Source organism: Lichtheimia ornata (genome assembly GCF_029851405.1).
Source record: "Lichtheimia ornata isolate CBS 291.66 chromosome Unknown scaffold00122, whole genome shotgun sequence".
Classification (NCBI taxonomy): domain Eukaryota; kingdom Fungi; phylum Mucoromycota; class Mucoromycetes; order Mucorales; family Lichtheimiaceae; genus Lichtheimia; species Lichtheimia ornata.
Window position 1 is genome coordinate 32,326 of NW_026695442.1, and position 18,182 is coordinate 50,507.

The window sequence follows — 18,182 nt, forward strand, 5'->3', positions numbered from 1 at the left end:
AAAGAATCGGCTGAATCATCGTCGTATCAAGCAATTGATATATCTATGCCATGATGTACATCATACTATGAGCCAATGGTTACAATAATGATACGAAATACCTTGAAAAGCGGCCCCGCCACCTGCTTGCATATGATCTGTAAAGTTCCGAAGAAGAACCCTGTGGCTGCAAATCGGCTATATATGGACAATCGGGTGAGAACGTCTTGATGCGTACATACGGGCTTGGTGGTGTTTGTGTCGAGAATCATGCACCTTGCAAACAAAACATTGCAATGGAGACCCCAGCAACAACAACACCATTTTCCTCGGCCTCCTGCAGTAGATGAAACTCAATTCAAGCGCCTTTTCATCATTGCTTTGTATGTCAGATATTGACAATGGGGACGTTACCTCATTACTTGTGAATAAAAGCCAACATGGCGCTATCTGTAACGTGAAACAACAAGTATAGATGTCTATACCTTCAAAGAACTAATGTCTGTGGCCAACCTTGTAGTATAGCATTGTCCCATTTGGGAAATTCTAGTGGATTTTTGGATGTCAAAGATGCAAAGGCGTGCCTTTAATTTCGTGGGAATTATGCATGAGAGCTAAATGGTCACTTGAGGAAGCTGCTGTTGTGATGGGAATCATGCTCATCATAAGGTATGTACCATCCTTCTTATACGTATAGTATACGTGGATGTGTAAAGAATGACAACCAAGCATTAATCTGCGCTGCTGAAAACGCTAGCATTCAGAAAGAGAATGTAGGATTTGATCCTCCATATTGCATTATGCCTTAAAACGACCCCAAATGCTATCCAGCAGTATCAGCAAACAAGCTGCGCAACATGACATGTCCAATTATTATTACGTAGCTTGGATCTCCGAGACTGTAAAATGAAAGGAACAAAAGATCTACAGCTACACAAACGCATACAATGCGATCACAGTAGAAGATGGGATTAGTTTATTATCGCTGGTGATTGTCAAAGTAAGCAATGGATGCGTTCTGGATTCTCTTTACAGCCTGATTCAATGAACACCATGCTGAGCAATATGCACTCGTTTCTTTATGCATCCAAAAAAGCTAACATTGCAGATACATGTGATATGAATAAGATGCTGGATACGCATGTCAATGTTAGTATAAAAGGTGTCTCATCATCGACAAACTATTGCTATCATACACAACTTCTCTTCTCATCAACTCATTTCTCGTTTTCAAAATGTTGCCTCGTTTTGCTCTAATCTCTTTTTTGGCGTTGATCCTCTTGATGGCTAGCACCGGCTATGCTTTTCCAACAAGTGAGAAGCGAGGTGACGGCGATGGTACTGGCGATCAAAGAAAACGTGATGTGCAAGATACATGCCCTAAACCCGATCGAGTTCTTCAAACCCTGTGGGATGATCTTTCCTATGGTCCGGATGACTGGGGCTGCCATAAAGGATCTTGTTGGTCAAGATGTGCTGGTGCAGGCAGAGCTGCTAAGAGCTATCTTAACCTCTATGAATGGTGCTACACAACCAAAGGTTCTTCACAAGATTACAACTACGTCTCGTGTGAGAAAAACGAAGATTGCTGTTCAACATGGAGCTGTGCGGGACCATGTGCAGCTTTTTAACTTTACAACAATCATATCGTTGAAGAAAACGCATCCTCTCTAGTTTTGATGTTGTTTATCGCTTGTATCCCGTCTTCATACATAATAAATAGCAAATGCAAATCGATGCTAATAGCTGCTTAACAACATTGAGCATTGGTTTATAAGAGATGTCCACATTCACGCGAGGATTATTATACGTATATCAATACCTTTTTGCTCCTTATGGCATCCTCTAAGGATAATTGGCTCTTTTCATACAGCAACGTCATCTCTGAGTTAAGACCTCAATAGCACCAATCATTCCTATCATTGCATACACACTTATGTGTCTATGACAATAACCATTTAAGAACCATCAATGGCATCCACCGCACATGCACCAGGGATCCAGGTTTTCTTGGTTTTATGCTATTGCGTGTTGATCAACCACAGCAGCAGTAGCAGCCAATGATACATGATCCTAACTTTTGAGAATGTTTATGGTGTAGGTCAGACTTTTCCTCCTTGAGACTAAACAACTCCCTAATGCATATGGGCTTCTCGTATCAAGTACCATGCATCTTGTATACAAAAAAGGAAATGGGATTCCAAGTACTGGGAGCATCAGCGCCAGCCAGCAACGCCCATATCCTTTGTATCCTGCTGTAAATGGTAAAGGTCATGTACGCATAACCGAAGTGGACGGGGACACATAAAACATCGTTTTTGTGTCAAGTAGTTGAAAAATGAAGGCTATTAGATGCGTTGAGAATCAACGGGCCGTTGTCAACAAGAAGATTATACACATACAAAAGCCATCCTGGCAAGTGACTCAACATCAATCTTTCGCAAACAACTCGTCTTTTGAGGAGTTCAGTTGCAGGAATGTTTACACATTAAACACTGAGGAGGATTCTTTATTTGGATATCAATGTTGATAGCGACAAATCGCCGCATTACGTGTCAAAACACACCATTGGGTGTTGTCCAATCATGGAGATTAACGTGCCCGCGAGTGTGGTGGTTAGGCTTTTCTGTGGGGTTATCCCTCACCATCACACGGTACGTATCTATGGCCAAGATTATAGCAGTAATAAAGTGTCTAATTTGCGAACCTAAGGTACGTCTTTGGCGTAATGATGCAGATGGAGTCCCTTCGGAAATATGCATGCGGAAAATCGCCATTTGAGAAGCTATGCACTGCTGCAACACTCATTAAGACACTTGTAATCATAAGTTATCATCTCGTTTTTGTATACTTGATACAAACACTTGTAGAAAAACTAATTCAAACCTCATAATGTAATCTGAAATCAGGGAGGAAGGAAATGAAAGTGGTTGATGCCAAGATGGTGCTATGCGCCAAAAGTTGCTAGGTACCACAGCATATGATCAACAAATGAAACTGAGGAGTGCCACATGCATAATGATCAGCATTCAGTATGCCTGCTTGCTGCTAAAGGAAAAGAAGCAGATACGTAAAAAGTGAGTCAAAGCACACAGTATGTTCAAATAGACCATCGATGCGATAGTCACTCTTTGCTACTAGTCAAGGTGGTTGTCGAAGTATGGATATTTGAGTTCTCAATCATCCTTGAAAGCTGCATTTCTCTGTTGCACTGTGGCTAAAAGATGCACGCATTTACTTTGCATCTTCTAAAAAGAAACCCATCATTGCATATTTGTGAGCAATGAGATGTAGGATTAAACAGAGGTTAGACTGGCAAGATTCCGTATAAAAAGGGACCTCCATTCATCAACAGCAGGGACATTATCAACCTATACTTCTTTCCAAAACAAGATGTTGCCTCGTGTTGCTTCTTTGATCTCTTGTGCTGCCTTGGTGCTCTTTATGGCCAACACAAGCAATGCCGTCCCTTCAAATCAAGAACTTGCTTTTGGTGATGTCGATGAGGCCTTTGATCCTGAGACAGGCTTTGGTGGTGACTTTGTTCCTGATGGCTTTACTGTGGACGGTATTGACACCGACAGCGTTATCGATGGTGATGGTGATGACTTTCAAGTCTCTGAAGGAGACCTCACAAAACGTGATCGTGGTACATGCCCTCAACCTAGTGCCACTCTTAAAGCTTTTTGGGATGATGTATCCTATGGTCCGAATGACTATGGCTGTCACAAAGGATATTGCTGGTCCAGATGCGCTGGTGGTGCTAGACTTTTTGGATCAGTCGCACGAGATAGCATTTATGAATGGTGTTATACAACCAAAGGACATTCACAAGATAGAGGCTATATCACGTGTTCGAAGAAAGAAGATTGCTGTGACACATGGAGTTGTGCAGGACCGTGTGCTGCCTTTTAGTGCATTGTTTGAAAATAAATCCACTTCCCAAGTGCCCATCATAAGATTGAAAAAAACGCGTATGGATAAAGTTGCAAGTTGTATATGTGTATTGTATTCCTCAAAGTCATCTATGTATGTGAAGATCGATAACTGCTCCAACTTTCTCTTGATAATGTTCCAGTCTCTTTCCATAGTTTGCCTTTGCCTTGCCATCGACCTTTGCCACCATCCCGAATGCCACTATCTGTAAGCTGCGTAATGCTGTATCGCCGTGGCAACATTCTGCACCGACTCCTTCGATCCACCGAGCACCATAATAGGTCCAACCATATTAGCTTCACCTGCAGCCAATGCAGTGGTCTTGGTTCCATGACCTTCCAATACTTGCTTATCCTTCAACGCATTCGCAATGTGGCTCCACTGTATCACGAGACGCTAATTCATAGCCCAAATCCGTTGCCACGTGACCTGCCAAATCACCCTCCATCGCTTGGCAGCTTTCATGTTGGTGCTGTAGACGAGCAACATTCTCCACAAAAGTCTCTGGTGTACCCGATAGCAATGCAGTGAGTTGTTTGGATATCTGAAACATGGACTCGGCATAATCGGTCACTCTTTGGCCCACCAAAAAGAACAATCGGGTATTGCCAGCAAGCACTTTTCGGTTTGACGCGTCTCCGATTCAGTAAAAGAACGAGTAGCACCCATGTACCTATCGAAAAGTGGAGTGTGAGTAATACGTATGTTTGCTACATCTTCCACCAAACTTACCATGATCCTATTTCAACGCCAAAGGGTTCTTGTTCGAGCACAGCAGAAAGAAGATGTTGACCGCTATGTTGTTGCATATGATCCCTTAACAACAAGATGTGATCCCATAAAGTTGATATAGGTCGAACGTAGCACACACGTACGACGACGATCCCAATCCACCTTGGCTGTCACTTGAGGTAACCGGCGCTTTGGTATGATGAACGTGCTCTTTGAATGTACAGGGATATCATCAATAAATACAGCAACAAAAGGTTACCCATCAACTTCAGGATTAAGGACTGATAGAGAGTGCATGTTAATAAAGAGGTAATGAGCAAAGAAAGAAAGAGTGGGAGCGTGCCTGTGTCATGGAGCTTGATTTGGTAGAATCCTTTCTTGTCAGGTTTTTCAGAGCAGTCGATGCAAGTGGTTGTCAATTCCTTGTCGTAAGGGTGACGCTGACAATGTTAAGTCTCCAGCAGGGATTTGGTTGTAAGTAGTAATGGTGTGGCTGTGGGTGACATGAGGCACAAGGACAAGAGAAGAGTGTGGAGAAGACTATGCCCACATTGCTTTGTCTCATGTGAGACATCACGTGCAAGAAAAATGAGAAGTTCTCAAGGATGAAGGTTGTCACTTTTGAAATGGAACTTGCTATGATATATGTTCATTTTATAAAATGATACCACGACTACTCGTCGTTTGCATTGTTGTTGTTGTTGTTGTTGTCTATACGTAGTATCATGATCTCGCTTGAATGAAAGAACGCTTTCATGTCAGCCAGCGTAACATGCTACCTTTTCATCTGGTGGGATCCATGATCCATGGTTGTGGTGTATGCATCATCCAATGTTGGCTTCACCCCATTCTAAAGCCATCGAGTAGGCTTTTATTGGGTCATCATCTATCGTACACGAACCACGAGATCTCACTTTTTCCAAGCTTTGTTCCATTGAATGATGGCCAAACACAGTAGTATCCAATGAAGAATGTCTCCAGGTGACTGTTACAGTGGTACGTTATCCTCTGTTTTGATGTATGTAGATCAACCCCTTTATCCCTGACAACCCGCTGGTGCATATGCGTTTCTCGTATCAAGCTCCATCATGATGCATCTTGCAAACAAACAAAGAGATAAGGGACCCAATACCAGCGGCAGCAGCAGCAGCAGAGTAGTACATACTAACGCCTACTTTCCATACTTCCTGCAGTCAATGAAAACGTTTGCAAGGCGCTTTTTCAAGTACATAAGGAGAGCCGGGTCCCATATAAGCATGGCCGTGTCACCATTGTGTCAAGTAATAGAGAGATGAAGACTACTATGTATGTCAAAAAAATGGGTCATCGTCAGCAAGCAAAAGACACACACACGCATACACACACACACACACACGCACAAAAACATCATAACAGATTTTCTTTGTATATGACTCGTCATTTTGAGACGTTGAATTCTTGCAGTAATGTTTTGCTAGATATACCAAAACAAAAAAAGTGGTCATTATTTAGATATCAACATCGACGTCAACGACAGATCACTACATTGCATGTCAAAATACGCCATTAGTGGGTGTTGCCGAAATTTCGATAAACATCTCTATGAGCGTGATGGTAATCATACATGTAAATCAAGCTTTTTGCCTCCCGTTACATAAATCGTATTGGTGTCTATGGTGATCAAGGCTTTCGCAGTAGTGATACATGGCGTATAGACCATTTGAGAGCTTGTGGTGATACCTTTGGCGTAAAGATGCAGGTGGTGTCCCTTGCATTACTTGGGAAACATGCATGTGATGGATCGCAACTCGCAAATGCTACAGCGGCAACGCTCGTAAAAAGGACTATCTCTCATCACACGCATCATTTCTTTCTACGTTTGACTAAGTTTGTAGAAAAATGGGAAGCAAACCTTATATTGCACAGCCGAAATCACCACATACCAGCATCTGGAGAGGATGGGTGTGATTTAGCCGACATGATGCTATGCGTCAAAGCCACGCTAGATGCTGTGCAATATCAACAAACGAAAAAGCAAAGCATTGCATGCTCAATAATCAACATTGGATACGTCTGTTTGGTGGTGGTATAAAGAAAAAGGAATCGGATACGTAGACAATGATTAAAAACACGCAATACGTTCGACTAGAATAAGTAGGGGACCAGTCGTCTTGGTGTGGTTGTCATAGTAAGTCCTCAATCATCTTTAAAAGCTGATTTTAGTCGCAACGTATTGATAAAAGATGTACGTATTTATTTTGCATCTTCCAAGAAGGAAACATCATCATTGCATATTTGTGAATACCGAGACGTAGGATAAAGCAGAGATGAGACCGTCAAGGTTTTTTATAAAAAGGCCACAGAATTCGCCCACAACAGAGTCATTCCTATCTTATCATCAACTAGTACCTAATATCTTCTCTTTTCAAAATGTTGCCTCGTGTTGCTTTCATCTCTTGTGCGGCATTGGTCCTGTTCACAGCTAATACCATCCATGCTGCCCCTTTAGATCCAAAGCGTGCTGCCGGTGTTGCTGACACTCAACTCTCTGAGGGTTTTACAAAACGTGACGGAGATGATCTCATTCATGGTGGTGCTGGCATTGGACTCCCTGGAGGCGACCTCACAAAACGTGATGGAGATGATCTCATTCATGGTGGTGCTGGCATTGGACTCCCTGGAGGCGACTTCACAAAACGTGATGGAGATGATCTCATTCATGGTGGTGCTGGCATTGGACTCCCTGGGAGGCGACCTCACAAAACGTGATGGAGATGATCTCATTCATGGTGGTGCTGGCATTGGACTCCCTGGAGGCGACCTCACAAAACGTGATGGAGATGATCTCATTCATGGTGGTGCTGGCATTGGACTCCCTGGAGGCGACCTCACAAAACGTGATGGAGATGATCTCATTCATGGTGGTGCTGGCATTGGACTCCCTGGAGGCGACTTCGCAAAACGTGACGGGGATGATCTCATTCATGGTGGTGCTGGCATTGAACTCCCTGAAGGCGATGATGGCATTCATGCTGGCGCCGGCGTTAGTAATGATGATGTATAGATGACAGCATGAAGAAAAGACGATGAGATCGAGATGTCTTTTCAACTGCTGTTAATAGCTGCAATTACTACATGTCTGAATATACTATTTAATTGTCTTTGTGCCATAATTCAGTATGAAGATGGGTTTGCATATGAGGGTGTTAAGGATACAGTCACTCAAAGTAATGCATAAGACTATGTCACTCTTCAAAACCTTTAGTATGATGCATCGTATGATGCGAATGACGAACATATTGCTAGCTAGATGTGCAGGCGTTGCTAGGCTATTTCTCTATCGGTGGTGTTATACATCCAAAAGCTGACTACAGAGTAGGGAGAGTGCCCTCAAACATGGACCATAATATGCAGCTCTTCAATATAAATCCCATGCCAAATACCCCATCATAAGATTGAAAAATTCGTATATGTACAAAGTGTCCAAGTTGTGTATGTATATTGTATTCCTCAAAATCATCTATGTCGAGATTGATAACTGATCCAGCTTCTCTTGTAATGATTCGATTCCTTTCCATGCTTTGGCTTTGCCTTGCCATCGTCCTTTACCACCACCTCGAATCCCACTATCAGCAAGCTGTGTAGTAACCGCCTTGGCAACGCTTTGCACTGAATCATTCGAGCCACCAAGCACCATAATAGGTCCACCCACGTTCGCTTCACCTGCAGCCAATACGATAGTCTTGGTTTCACGACCTTCCAATACTTGCTTATCCTTCAACGTATTCGCAATCTGGGTAAGGAACTCCATATCGGCATCAGCACGGTACATGACCACTGTATCACGAGATTCCAATTGATGACTCAAATCCGTTGCCACGTGACCTGCCAAATCACCCATCCACCGCTTGGCAGCTTTCATGTTGGTGCGGTTGTTTTGCTGTAGACGAGTAACATTCTCCACAAAGGTCTCTGGTGGTCCCGATAGCAATGCCGTGAGTTGCTTGGAGACCTGGAACATGGACTCGGCGTAATCGGTCACTCTTTGGCCCACCAAAAAGAACAATCGTGTATTGCCACCACGCACTTTTTCGGTGTGCAGTAACTTGATCATTTGTAAATGCCCGGTTGATAAAACGTGTGTACCACAGCATGGGTTCATGTCAACTCCCTTGATCTCCACAGTACGAATGGTGCCACCTCCCACATAATCATCAGGTACACTCTCAGGTCGATCCGTATCATCCTTGTTGGCTTGAGTATGCACGATCACAGGAATGGATTCAACAATCATCTTATTGACACGACGTTCCACCTCTTGCAATTGTTCAGGCGTGGGTACACGTGAAGGATCTTGACGTGTCTCCAATTCGATAAAAGAGCGAGTAGCACCCATGTACCTATCCAAAAGTGGGTGTGTGAGTAATACGTATGCTCACTACATCTTCCAGCAAACTCACCATGATCCTGTTTCAACGCGGAAGGGCTCTTGTTCAAGCACAGCAGAGAGAAGATGTTGACCGCTATGTTGTTGCATATGATCCCTTCACAAAAAAGTGAGCCCATAAAGTCGATATAGGTTGAATACATGCAGCATACACGTACCATCGACGATCCCAATCCACCTTGAGTGTCACTTGCTTCCCCACAGCAACTGGTGCCTTGGTATAATGAACATGCTCGATACCTTGTCGTTGAACATTATGTACAGGGATATCATCAATGAATCCAGTATCGAAAGGTTGTCCACCACCTTCGGGAAAGAGGACTGATAGAAGACTGCATGTTAATAAAGACGTAATGAGCGAAAGAGAAAGAGAGCGTACCTGTGTCATGGAGCCTGATTTGGTAGAATCCTTTCTTATCAGGTTTCTCGGAGCAGTCGATGCAAGTGGTTGTCAATTCCTTGTCGTAAGGGTGACGCTGACAATGCAAGTCTCCAACAGGGATCTGGTTGCAAGTAGTGGTGGTGGCTGTGGGTGACATGAGGTACAAGGAAAAGAGAAGGTTGTGGAGAAGAGTATACCCAGCACCTTAAATCCCGACAAGTGTCAGGGCGTTGATGACTCACGTTACACGGGTTAAAGCCATACACGGATAATACCACATCCAACTTGGAGGGAATCATCTACACAAACAGACAACTTGAGCCATGGATATTTTAGAATGCTCTTGATGCCAATTTACATATGCATCCCATGTTGATTCCATGAGAACCCTCGTATATGAGATATAGCGTTGCATGAATATCTAATGATGAGGAACAAGCTGTCATTTGTACGTCTATCTCTTTGTAAAAAGCCAATGTTGGTGTGCATAGGCGCTGTTTGGAAAGGTCCACAATTCTTTACTATAACGGCACCTCGCCCTAAATCTGGTAGCCTTGCCATGTGTGCCCAGCAACGAAAAAAGGGATCATCTATTTTAAGAGACTACACGTCCTCATTGTTGTCACTGATTGGGATACGCTCAATAAGCGCAATGAACAGGACAAAGAAGCTCGATTGGCTAGGTCGCTTTAATGCAACAAAGACGCTCTCTTTGTCTCTTTATTGATCATTGGATTTCTATTTACAAGGACAGCAAAGGATGTTAGGAGGTGACTTGAAACAAGACAACATAGATGTAATCAACATTGATATATAATCGAATAGTAAGGCTCTTAAGTGCTCTATTCTCAATGGCCGTAACTGGGTATCAATGGGATCAAGAGGTTCGGATGGCGCAACAAGGAGAACAAGAATCGGCGGGGTTTCGAAAATTGCGTGCCAACAGCCTGGACATGATTTCAAGGTGAACGCAACGCTGCTTTTTAAAGAGCTTCCAAGCTGCTGCATGCCAAGCAACTCTGAACGACAAATTTGCGCGAGGCAAGTACACCGAATCTCTAATCTGGTACTCTAAGCTAATTACCAACCTTTGCTAGTACTTTATGTTGTCCGATGGAGCTGCTGTCATGGGTGCAAGGGCTTGTTCTGAAAGTGTCGTCCTTGCAGAGTGAGTCCAAGTGAGGTGGATGTATGCTTTGGGTCGAGACCTTAGGTGTGAACTCAAGAGCCTCTCTCCATCCTTGCGTTGGATGTGCACTTGAAATGATGGGCAGCGTACAGGCTATCAAGCTAAGTATTATGAGCATGTTGTATATCTGAACTTGCCTACCTTTGTGTTAGTCTTTGGCGTTGCATGGATACGAACCGTTGGCATGGGTGCAAGGGCTTGTTTTGTAAGTGTCGTCTTTGCAGAGCAACCCGAGTGAGGTGGATGTATGCTTTGGGTCGGGACCTCAGGTATGAACTCGAGAGCCTCTCTCCATCCTTGCGATGACGCACATGAAACAACGACTAGATGCGAATGTTACGCGTAAGTACTTTGATTATGGATGGGGGTCATTTGATTTTGACACTAATCCCAGCTCGTAGAATGATCTATCTTGCACCAGAAAGATCCTTAAATGGAATGGATTTAGACGCTATCTATATACTACAAGTTGACCCGGATGATGTCGTATGCAAATAAACGATCCAAATGCAACAAAGATGCCATTACTTTGTCAATCTGAATCTCTCCCTATGTTCTGTAATAAACCTGGATACGAATGCCCGTAAACATTCAATGGAATAAGGATGATAAGCAAGCGTTTTTTAAGTCCATGTGTAAATGCTCAAATCAAAGGATGATACATGGCAAGTCAAGTGGCTATTGGTATTCGCTTTTGATGGGTATAATGCATATTTTTACAAGCATAGGGGTATGATGGTTGATTACATAGAATTAGACGCCTTGCGTTTTCTTGGTACAGGAACAGGAGTAAAGGATGGTGATAATCTCGTCGTCGATTTCTTGCCAAAGCTGGTTGTCCTCCTTGATTGGTCGCTAATGATGTCCATACGTACTTGCTCCATCGTCTTCTTGGCATGGTATACGCTTGCAAAAATAGGGATGATCAATGATATGAATTCTTCAACCGACATCGGGTATTGTTGCCATCCGAGCGGTAAGATGCGGCAGATGTAACCTCTTGGACAATCCATTGACAGCAAGTTCAGGTTGAGTCCTAGTAGAAAAGAGCCATTTAGAGATTAACACAGAACCCTATTTAGTCTCATCACCGCCCTTTGTTACATACGTACCGGCAATGGCCATCCCTTGTATTTTGAGTTGATTGAGCTTGTTGGGACAACGTTTTTCAAGCTTGATAAGCATATCCTTCATAGTCTTTGGACATTTCAACGATACTTCACGTGCGTTCTTCATGCTGAGGGTATCACTGCTTCGACCAAACTCGGCGACACCAAATTCCAAAAGATTCGCCTTAAAGAGAAGATCTATCCTTGTGCCCATTTGCTTTCTTGTGCGCTCTGCGTCTGATTTCGCTCCATTCTTTCGCTCAGTCGATGCTTGGCTTGTGATTTCCCCGCTAAAGCGTCATGTTAGATCATACGAAAATCCAATCACCCGTTCACTCACTTACCCTGATACTTTGATAGGACTTGGATCGAAGCATCTCTCAATGAACGCCCACACGTTCCTCACGAGATCATTTTCTGATAGGCTGGAAAGGTCTTGGAAGAAATTGTATTCATAGAGGTCCAATGCTGAGGTGATTGATTTTTGCATCCAATATAAATCTGCTTCCTTTCGGCGATCAAACTTGAAATCATCATTTTGGCGCCGAAGTTCATGGAGCGTTTGCTATTAAATAATCTGTTAGAAGATCGATCCAAAGTTACAATGGCCTTTTTACACCTTGCCAACGAATGAATCGAGGAATGATTGCATGTCTTCAGGCATCTGTATTAGGGCTGGTGTATCGGTTTCTTGAATCTCTTCCAACTCCTCCGCAGTGAACCAACCAGCAAGACCTTGGTCAGTGGGGTCAATGATCATCGAATGCCAAGGACTAAAAAGAGCAATAATGAATGGGTAGGTCGTAATGAAGGATCATGAACATACCTTTCTAATGTGGTTGCTTTGGCTCTCTCGTATAAAACATCTTCCACACGACGACCACTCTTCAACATCCACATTTGGTCTTGATCAAGGCTGTTGTACATCATTGCAAGAGCTTCAAGGTCGTTTGATGTCATTCTATAACCGGATGCTGATGATGCAATGGATTGGCTTTTGCTGCTGCTACTGCTGCCGCTGCCGCTTTCGGTATTGCTCAAAGTCTCAGTGTGCTCCGAGAGGATGGGTGGATCGCATTTGTATTCGAGGATCTCGAGAGCAAGTCGGCCCCAGTCAACATTTGACTTTTCCTGAAAACCACTTGCTTAGTCAAAATAACAAGGATCTACTTCAATGATACATACCAGCGTAACGTTCAACTCTTGCGTGATGGTTTTAAGTCGCTTTGGTAATACGGCTTGAATCCTTTCTCCCTTCTGGACGTGCTTCAAGATAAAGTCTTTTTCTTCAAGGATAAATGACTGGACGCTGGCTGGTTTGTCAAGTGCAATGCAATTGGCGACGTACGAATGCAACACTGTTGTATAGAGCGGTGAGACATGAGACTATAGACACTGTCAATGAGCTTACCTTCTCGCCATTTGACGTCTGCCATAGTTATGGTACAAGCGCAACCAACGCGACTCCTTGACACCGCATGTACTTATGCCACCTACAAAGGAGTCTGAATTTTCCCGTCAGTCTAGGCATCCTTAATATACAAGTGATAGTTATACCTACCCCAAAGGGTACACCAAGAAACACAGCATAAAGCAATGATGTGAACTATACAATAGATGAATGCATGAGTACCCTCATTTTGGGGATCACATAACAAAGACTACCCTCGAGACTTACCAGGGCCATTGATGCTTCAAGTAGAAAGAAAGGATGTATGATAGTGTTGGTGCAAAGAGCCTTGTTTTTATATGTGAGTGGGCATGAGAATTGTTGTCATGATTTATCAAACTGATATAGTGTTTCAACATCTTGGAGTATCGAGTCGAAGTGATCCACCTGCCACATGAAATGTGTTTTTTGTAGGTGACATATGAAGAAAGTGAAACTCAGATCCAACAGGCGCACCGCCATGCCATTATTGATACATACAATAGCGTAGGATAGCCCCCTCCATGTTCATGATTCAATACTTTTGCTACTCTATTTAGCTACCCGTATGATGGTAGTCTCTTTCATCTTTGCTAAATAAACGCTTATGATATGATTGTATACACCCATTGATGACGCAGCAATATTAATAAGCCATATGAACATCAACTTTTATCACCCTCCATTCTTAAGACAGTAGCCAGCGACAGCATCGCCATAGTTTATGCACCATGTATTACATTGGTCGTTATCAACACACTTGAAGGCGATAGCAGCATTGAAGAGAAGGGCAAAGAGCAAAAAGGTGGCCGAGGGCCGTCTTGTTCAACATGTTTTTGGTATTGCAAAAGATGGTTGGCTATCGACCGTTGTCTTGACGACGGCGTGCTTTTATAATAGTCATCGCTGCTGCTGGATGGTCCATACTACTGACAACGACACATGCATGGGGCAAGCAACACAAAGCGCCGCAAATCTCATCCCACTCTTTGGATGCTTTATTTCTGGAACTTCATCATCCAGACAACGTTTGAATGTAAAGCCACGGAGGCTTAGTCATTATACGCTATTCATGCCACAATACATCTTCCGGTGTTGATGAAGTAGCACGCCTCTCTGCCTCTCTCTGTGGCGAACGGTAGAGAACATTAATGCAAATCATGAGTATGCAGCCTTTCCCGATATAGAGAATTTACCCATAACAACGTTACATCAAACCCGCCTCAGCCCCCTCATTGTTGAACATGTCAACGCGTGACACCAGGATACAAAGCGTAACCATTACCATGACATTGAGTTTGGATAGGTTGCATTATCAATTATACCATGAATTGGGTCGTTGAGGAGACTAATGCTGCTAATGCGTAAATGGCAAGATCAGGTGGCGGATAAATTATCGGCTCAACCCCACCTGTTACATCATGCATAACATGATGCCATCTCTCGGAATTCGGTTTATAAAGTGGAATGTAGCCATATATAGCTCTAAATGATGGTTGCCATGACAGCGTACAAATAAAGATACATCAAGACTGGTATCAAGTTACTCAGTTTTGGCAGAGTGTAGCATCATGACCACATGCGATATATAATACACGAGAGGATGGTGAATAACCTTATGAGTATGGACAACGACAACCAAGTCCTTCCACTCTCAGTATTATTACTGTGATTTCCCATGCACAGCATGAAAATGAGGTTGTGTAAAGGACGTACGTTGTCGACGGGCGGAGTATCGCTGCTGGATTCTCAAAGCAATCATGCATGTTTTTCACCTTTGACACCACCATCCCACTCCTCCTATCATGAACACTGAAAGCAATCCAAGTCTTTGTAAAAGGTCAAGGTTAGAAATAGCCATACGTTGTTAAAACTACCACTCTCGGAACGACTTGAATAGCATTGGATTGTGTATTCGGTAATAAAGAAAGAGATATACTAAAGAGTAAAGAGTGGAAGCCTTCGTTTCTAAACACTTCGTTTCATCCGGGGGGAGAAGAAGCATAGTATAGGATCAGCTTGATAGAAACGCCATCTCACATCTTCTGAATTACATGCACGTCATACATCACCTACTTAATCGCTCGCATCTTTAAAAACCTTCATTCGGGGTATCAGTAGATATATATGTAGCATCATTCATCTATTGGATAAGCGTGTTGTATACTCAAGGTGAGGATGATTTAAGTATAAATGGTGTCATTGTTATCATGATTAGAAGCATTACTACTATATCAAAGAGGGTTGCTAGCTACTTGGTATTGGTATTTTGCAGCAGCTAAGGAATGTAGATACTGGTCCATTTTTTCCGGTACGATAAGTCTTGTGATTCAGGGACCGAAAGAGCCATTTAGAATGTGCGCCCAACCATATGCGATACGCCGTTGCCATTTGCAGTCCTTCATAATGAACAGACCCTCCGTAAACACAAGCCATGCTGCTGCTTCTTGCATTCAACAAGCCAAATCCTTCATTAATCAATCATGGTGTCCCAATAGCATCACCCTTTCAGATAACCAATCCAGTAGTTGCTTGATGACTGACAAGAGATGTCTCCACACAAGGTTGACATGCGGCACACATAAGAAATATCCACTTGAAGGTATCCAATACGCCATCCATATACTCCTCTGACTGCCTGAAGATGCGAGGTGGATGATTGAAACTTGATCTTGTAGCTGAATAAAAGCGACTGTGCATCCCAAGATATCAACGTCCAATTCATTATCACAATGCTGCTCTAAAGAAGATGCGGTTACTTTCAGCTGCTTAGTTTTAACCAGCTTTCCACTTACCGAATGAACGAGGTCGTTGTGAGAATACGTGTTGGATATCATCCTCTGCAATCATTGTCGCTGCTAGAACATTATCGAACCACCAACATCCCTCAATGCTGCTTGTATCCATGTCTTGATCTTCCACCCATGCCCAGCATGATCAAATTCCTGCTATCAACCGATACTTGGATATCGTTGCCCATTTGGATGCTGCCACCCGATTGCTGAAGATGGATCACATTCAAGCAGAGAGCATAAACAACCACTGCACGCCTTGTATTCCTTGGTTTCAGTATTTCCTGAAAGGTGTGATATTGTAACAAGTGCTTGAGTTTCAACGTCGAATCGATATCCAGGATCCATCATCGGTCGTATAATACGCATTCTGGTCGTCGTTATCAGCAACATGAGCAAGTCGTTCCTCCTCGCCATTCAAAAGTCTTCCAACACCAGCACCACCATTCCTGTTGCTGCTCCTGTCAAAAGCCATTTGCAACTTGACACAATTTATCAGTTCTCATTTCCTTGTTCAAATGGGTGATGGAGTTACCTTGAAGACGGCCATTAGCAAAGGTCATGCAATGCAGCAGGCAAGTGCCGTTTGAAGGAGGAGACAAGAGAGACCCTGAGGTGAAATTAAATCGCGATACCAATATCCGCAGGAGTCATGCAACATCACAAACCCAGTTGCCCACTCCATTTGAACCATTTACACTTTAATGATAATGATCTCATTGATAAATAAACACCCATTGATCACGCAACAATATGAAGCCATGTGTATGAACATCAACTTTTACATGTCAGCCAAGGAAATGATACACTTCTTTAATGAGCAACAATTATTCAAAATGATGACCAAGCTGTTGTGTGGGATGGTATGGATGGATGGTTTAACTAATGATCCATTGTAAGAAAATGGAAAAGTCATGTACAGGATGCAATCATATACACTTACCGGCCGCGTACGTCAAGCTTGCACTCTTCGTTCAAAACGCAAATGCATCCTCCACCCTTACGACAGTAACCAGCGAGAGCATCATCATAGTTTACGCACCAAGTATTGCATTGCTTGTCATCAACGCACTTGAAGGCGGTAGCAACATTGAAGAGAAGGGCAAAGAGCAAAGAGGAGGCGAGGACCGTCTTGTTCAACATGTTTGGATTGCAAAAGATGGATGGTTATCGACCGTTGTCTTGACGACATGCTTTTATACCCATGGCTGCTGGATCGTACACATTGACAACATCACACATTCGCGCGAGACAAGCAACAAGCTCCGCGTAATACCACTTTGGATGATTTATTTCTGGAGCTTCATTATTCAGGCAACGTTGAATGCGAAGCCATGGGGCTCAGTCGTTATACTTAAATGCTCTCTTCGTGACATTGACGTTGAAGCAACAGCTCTCCCCGCTCTGTGTGTCGGCATTTATGCGAGACATGCACATGCAGCCTTCCCCGATTTAGAGAATTTACTCTTAACGAGATTACATCAAACCCGCATCAGCCCCCTCGTTGTTGAACAAGACAACCATGGCACCACCATGACATTGAGTTTGAATATGTATGCTGCATCATGGAGATATCAATTATAGTATGAATAGGGTCGTTGAGAAGGCTGATGCTAATGCGTAAATGGTAAGGTCGGTTGGCGGATATATATGGAATCAAACACACGTAACATAGGTGAAATCATGGTGCCACCTCTCGTAATTCAATATATTCCAAAGTAATATGCAGCCATATATAGCCCTGAATGATGGTTGCCATGACAGCGTAAAAATAATGATACACTCGATCATTATCTCGATCCACAGTGGTTACGACCTTGTGGAGATGCAGTACCTCCATCGTATCCTCCTTTATTTTGGTTTCCCATGCATAGTACGAGAATGAATAATCATTACTTTAGGTTTGTATGTAGGGGCGTACGTTGTGGGTGAGTGCAACGCGATACCAGAACAGGGGCGGAGTCTAGTTGCAGGCAAGTCAAAGCGATCAATATGCATAGCACTTTTTATTTTTCACTTTTGACGCCATCCAATTCCTTCAACTATGAACATTGAAAGCAATCCAAGCCATTGTAAAGGGTAAAGGTTAGTGATAGTCGTACATTGTTAATGATGCCGCTCTTGGAACTGACATCTTCTGGAGCTACCCTCCTCTTCAGCTACACCTACTTCACGTTCACGTTACACAGACGCCACAAAAGTTGCGTT

General features: G+C 43.2%; 7 protein-coding genes across 7 annotated transcripts; 3 read left to right on the forward strand and 4 right to left on the reverse strand.

The window, feature by feature from the left end:
• Positions 1–1,214: 1,214 nt before the first annotated feature.
• O0I10_012349 (uncharacterized protein) lies at positions 1,215–1,610 on the forward strand (the record flags this gene model as incomplete). The annotated part of the gene is made up of 1 exon (XM_058492282.1): positions 1,215–1,610. The coding sequence occupies one exon, from the start codon at positions 1,215–1,217 to the stop codon at positions 1,608–1,610; it is 396 nt and encodes a 131-aa protein (XP_058336954.1).
• Positions 1,611–3,372: 1,762 nt separating this feature from the next.
• O0I10_012350 (uncharacterized protein) lies at positions 3,373–3,894 on the forward strand (the record flags this gene model as incomplete). Its single annotated transcript, XM_058492283.1, has 1 exon — positions 3,373–3,894. One exon carries the CDS (start codon positions 3,373–3,375, stop codon positions 3,892–3,894), a length of 522 nt encoding a protein of 173 aa, XP_058336955.1.
• Positions 3,895–4,264: 370 nt separating this feature from the next.
• O0I10_012351 (uncharacterized protein) lies at positions 4,265–4,999 on the reverse strand (the record flags this gene model as incomplete). Its single annotated transcript, XM_058492284.1, has 6 exons — positions 4,265–4,490; positions 4,535–4,588; positions 4,648–4,731; positions 4,787–4,820; positions 4,907–4,928; positions 4,991–4,999. The coding sequence occupies 6 exons, from the start codon at positions 4,997–4,999 to the stop codon at positions 4,265–4,267; spliced, it is 429 nt and encodes a 142-aa protein (XP_058336956.1).
• Positions 5,000–7,056: 2,057 nt separating this feature from the next.
• O0I10_012352 (uncharacterized protein) lies at positions 7,057–7,690 on the forward strand (the record flags this gene model as incomplete). The annotated part of the gene is made up of 2 exons (XM_058492285.1): positions 7,057–7,324; positions 7,377–7,690. 2 exons carry the CDS (start codon positions 7,057–7,059, stop codon positions 7,688–7,690), a joined length of 582 nt encoding a protein of 193 aa, XP_058336957.1.
• Positions 7,691–8,146: 456 nt separating this feature from the next.
• Positions 8,147–9,612, reverse strand: O0I10_012353 (uncharacterized protein; the record flags this gene model as incomplete). The annotated part of the gene is made up of 4 exons (XM_058492286.1): positions 8,147–9,026; positions 9,087–9,170; positions 9,232–9,394; positions 9,453–9,612. 4 exons carry the CDS (start codon positions 9,610–9,612, stop codon positions 8,147–8,149), a joined length of 1,287 nt encoding a protein of 428 aa, XP_058336958.1.
• Positions 9,613–11,387: 1,775 nt separating this feature from the next.
• O0I10_012354 (uncharacterized protein) lies at positions 11,388–13,189 on the reverse strand (the record flags this gene model as incomplete). The annotated part of the gene is made up of 7 exons (XM_058492287.1): positions 11,388–11,680; positions 11,757–12,043; positions 12,098–12,318; positions 12,373–12,526; positions 12,580–12,884; positions 12,939–13,111; positions 13,165–13,189. The coding sequence occupies 7 exons, from the start codon at positions 13,187–13,189 to the stop codon at positions 11,388–11,390; spliced, it is 1,458 nt and encodes a 485-aa protein (XP_058336959.1).
• Positions 13,190–16,293: 3,104 nt separating this feature from the next.
• O0I10_012355 (uncharacterized protein) lies at positions 16,294–17,117 on the reverse strand (the record flags this gene model as incomplete). The annotated part of the gene is made up of 2 exons (XM_058492288.1): positions 16,294–16,435; positions 16,918–17,117. The coding sequence occupies 2 exons, from the start codon at positions 17,115–17,117 to the stop codon at positions 16,294–16,296; spliced, it is 342 nt and encodes a 113-aa protein (XP_058336960.1).
• Between the last annotated feature and the right edge of the window lie 1,065 nt (positions 17,118–18,182).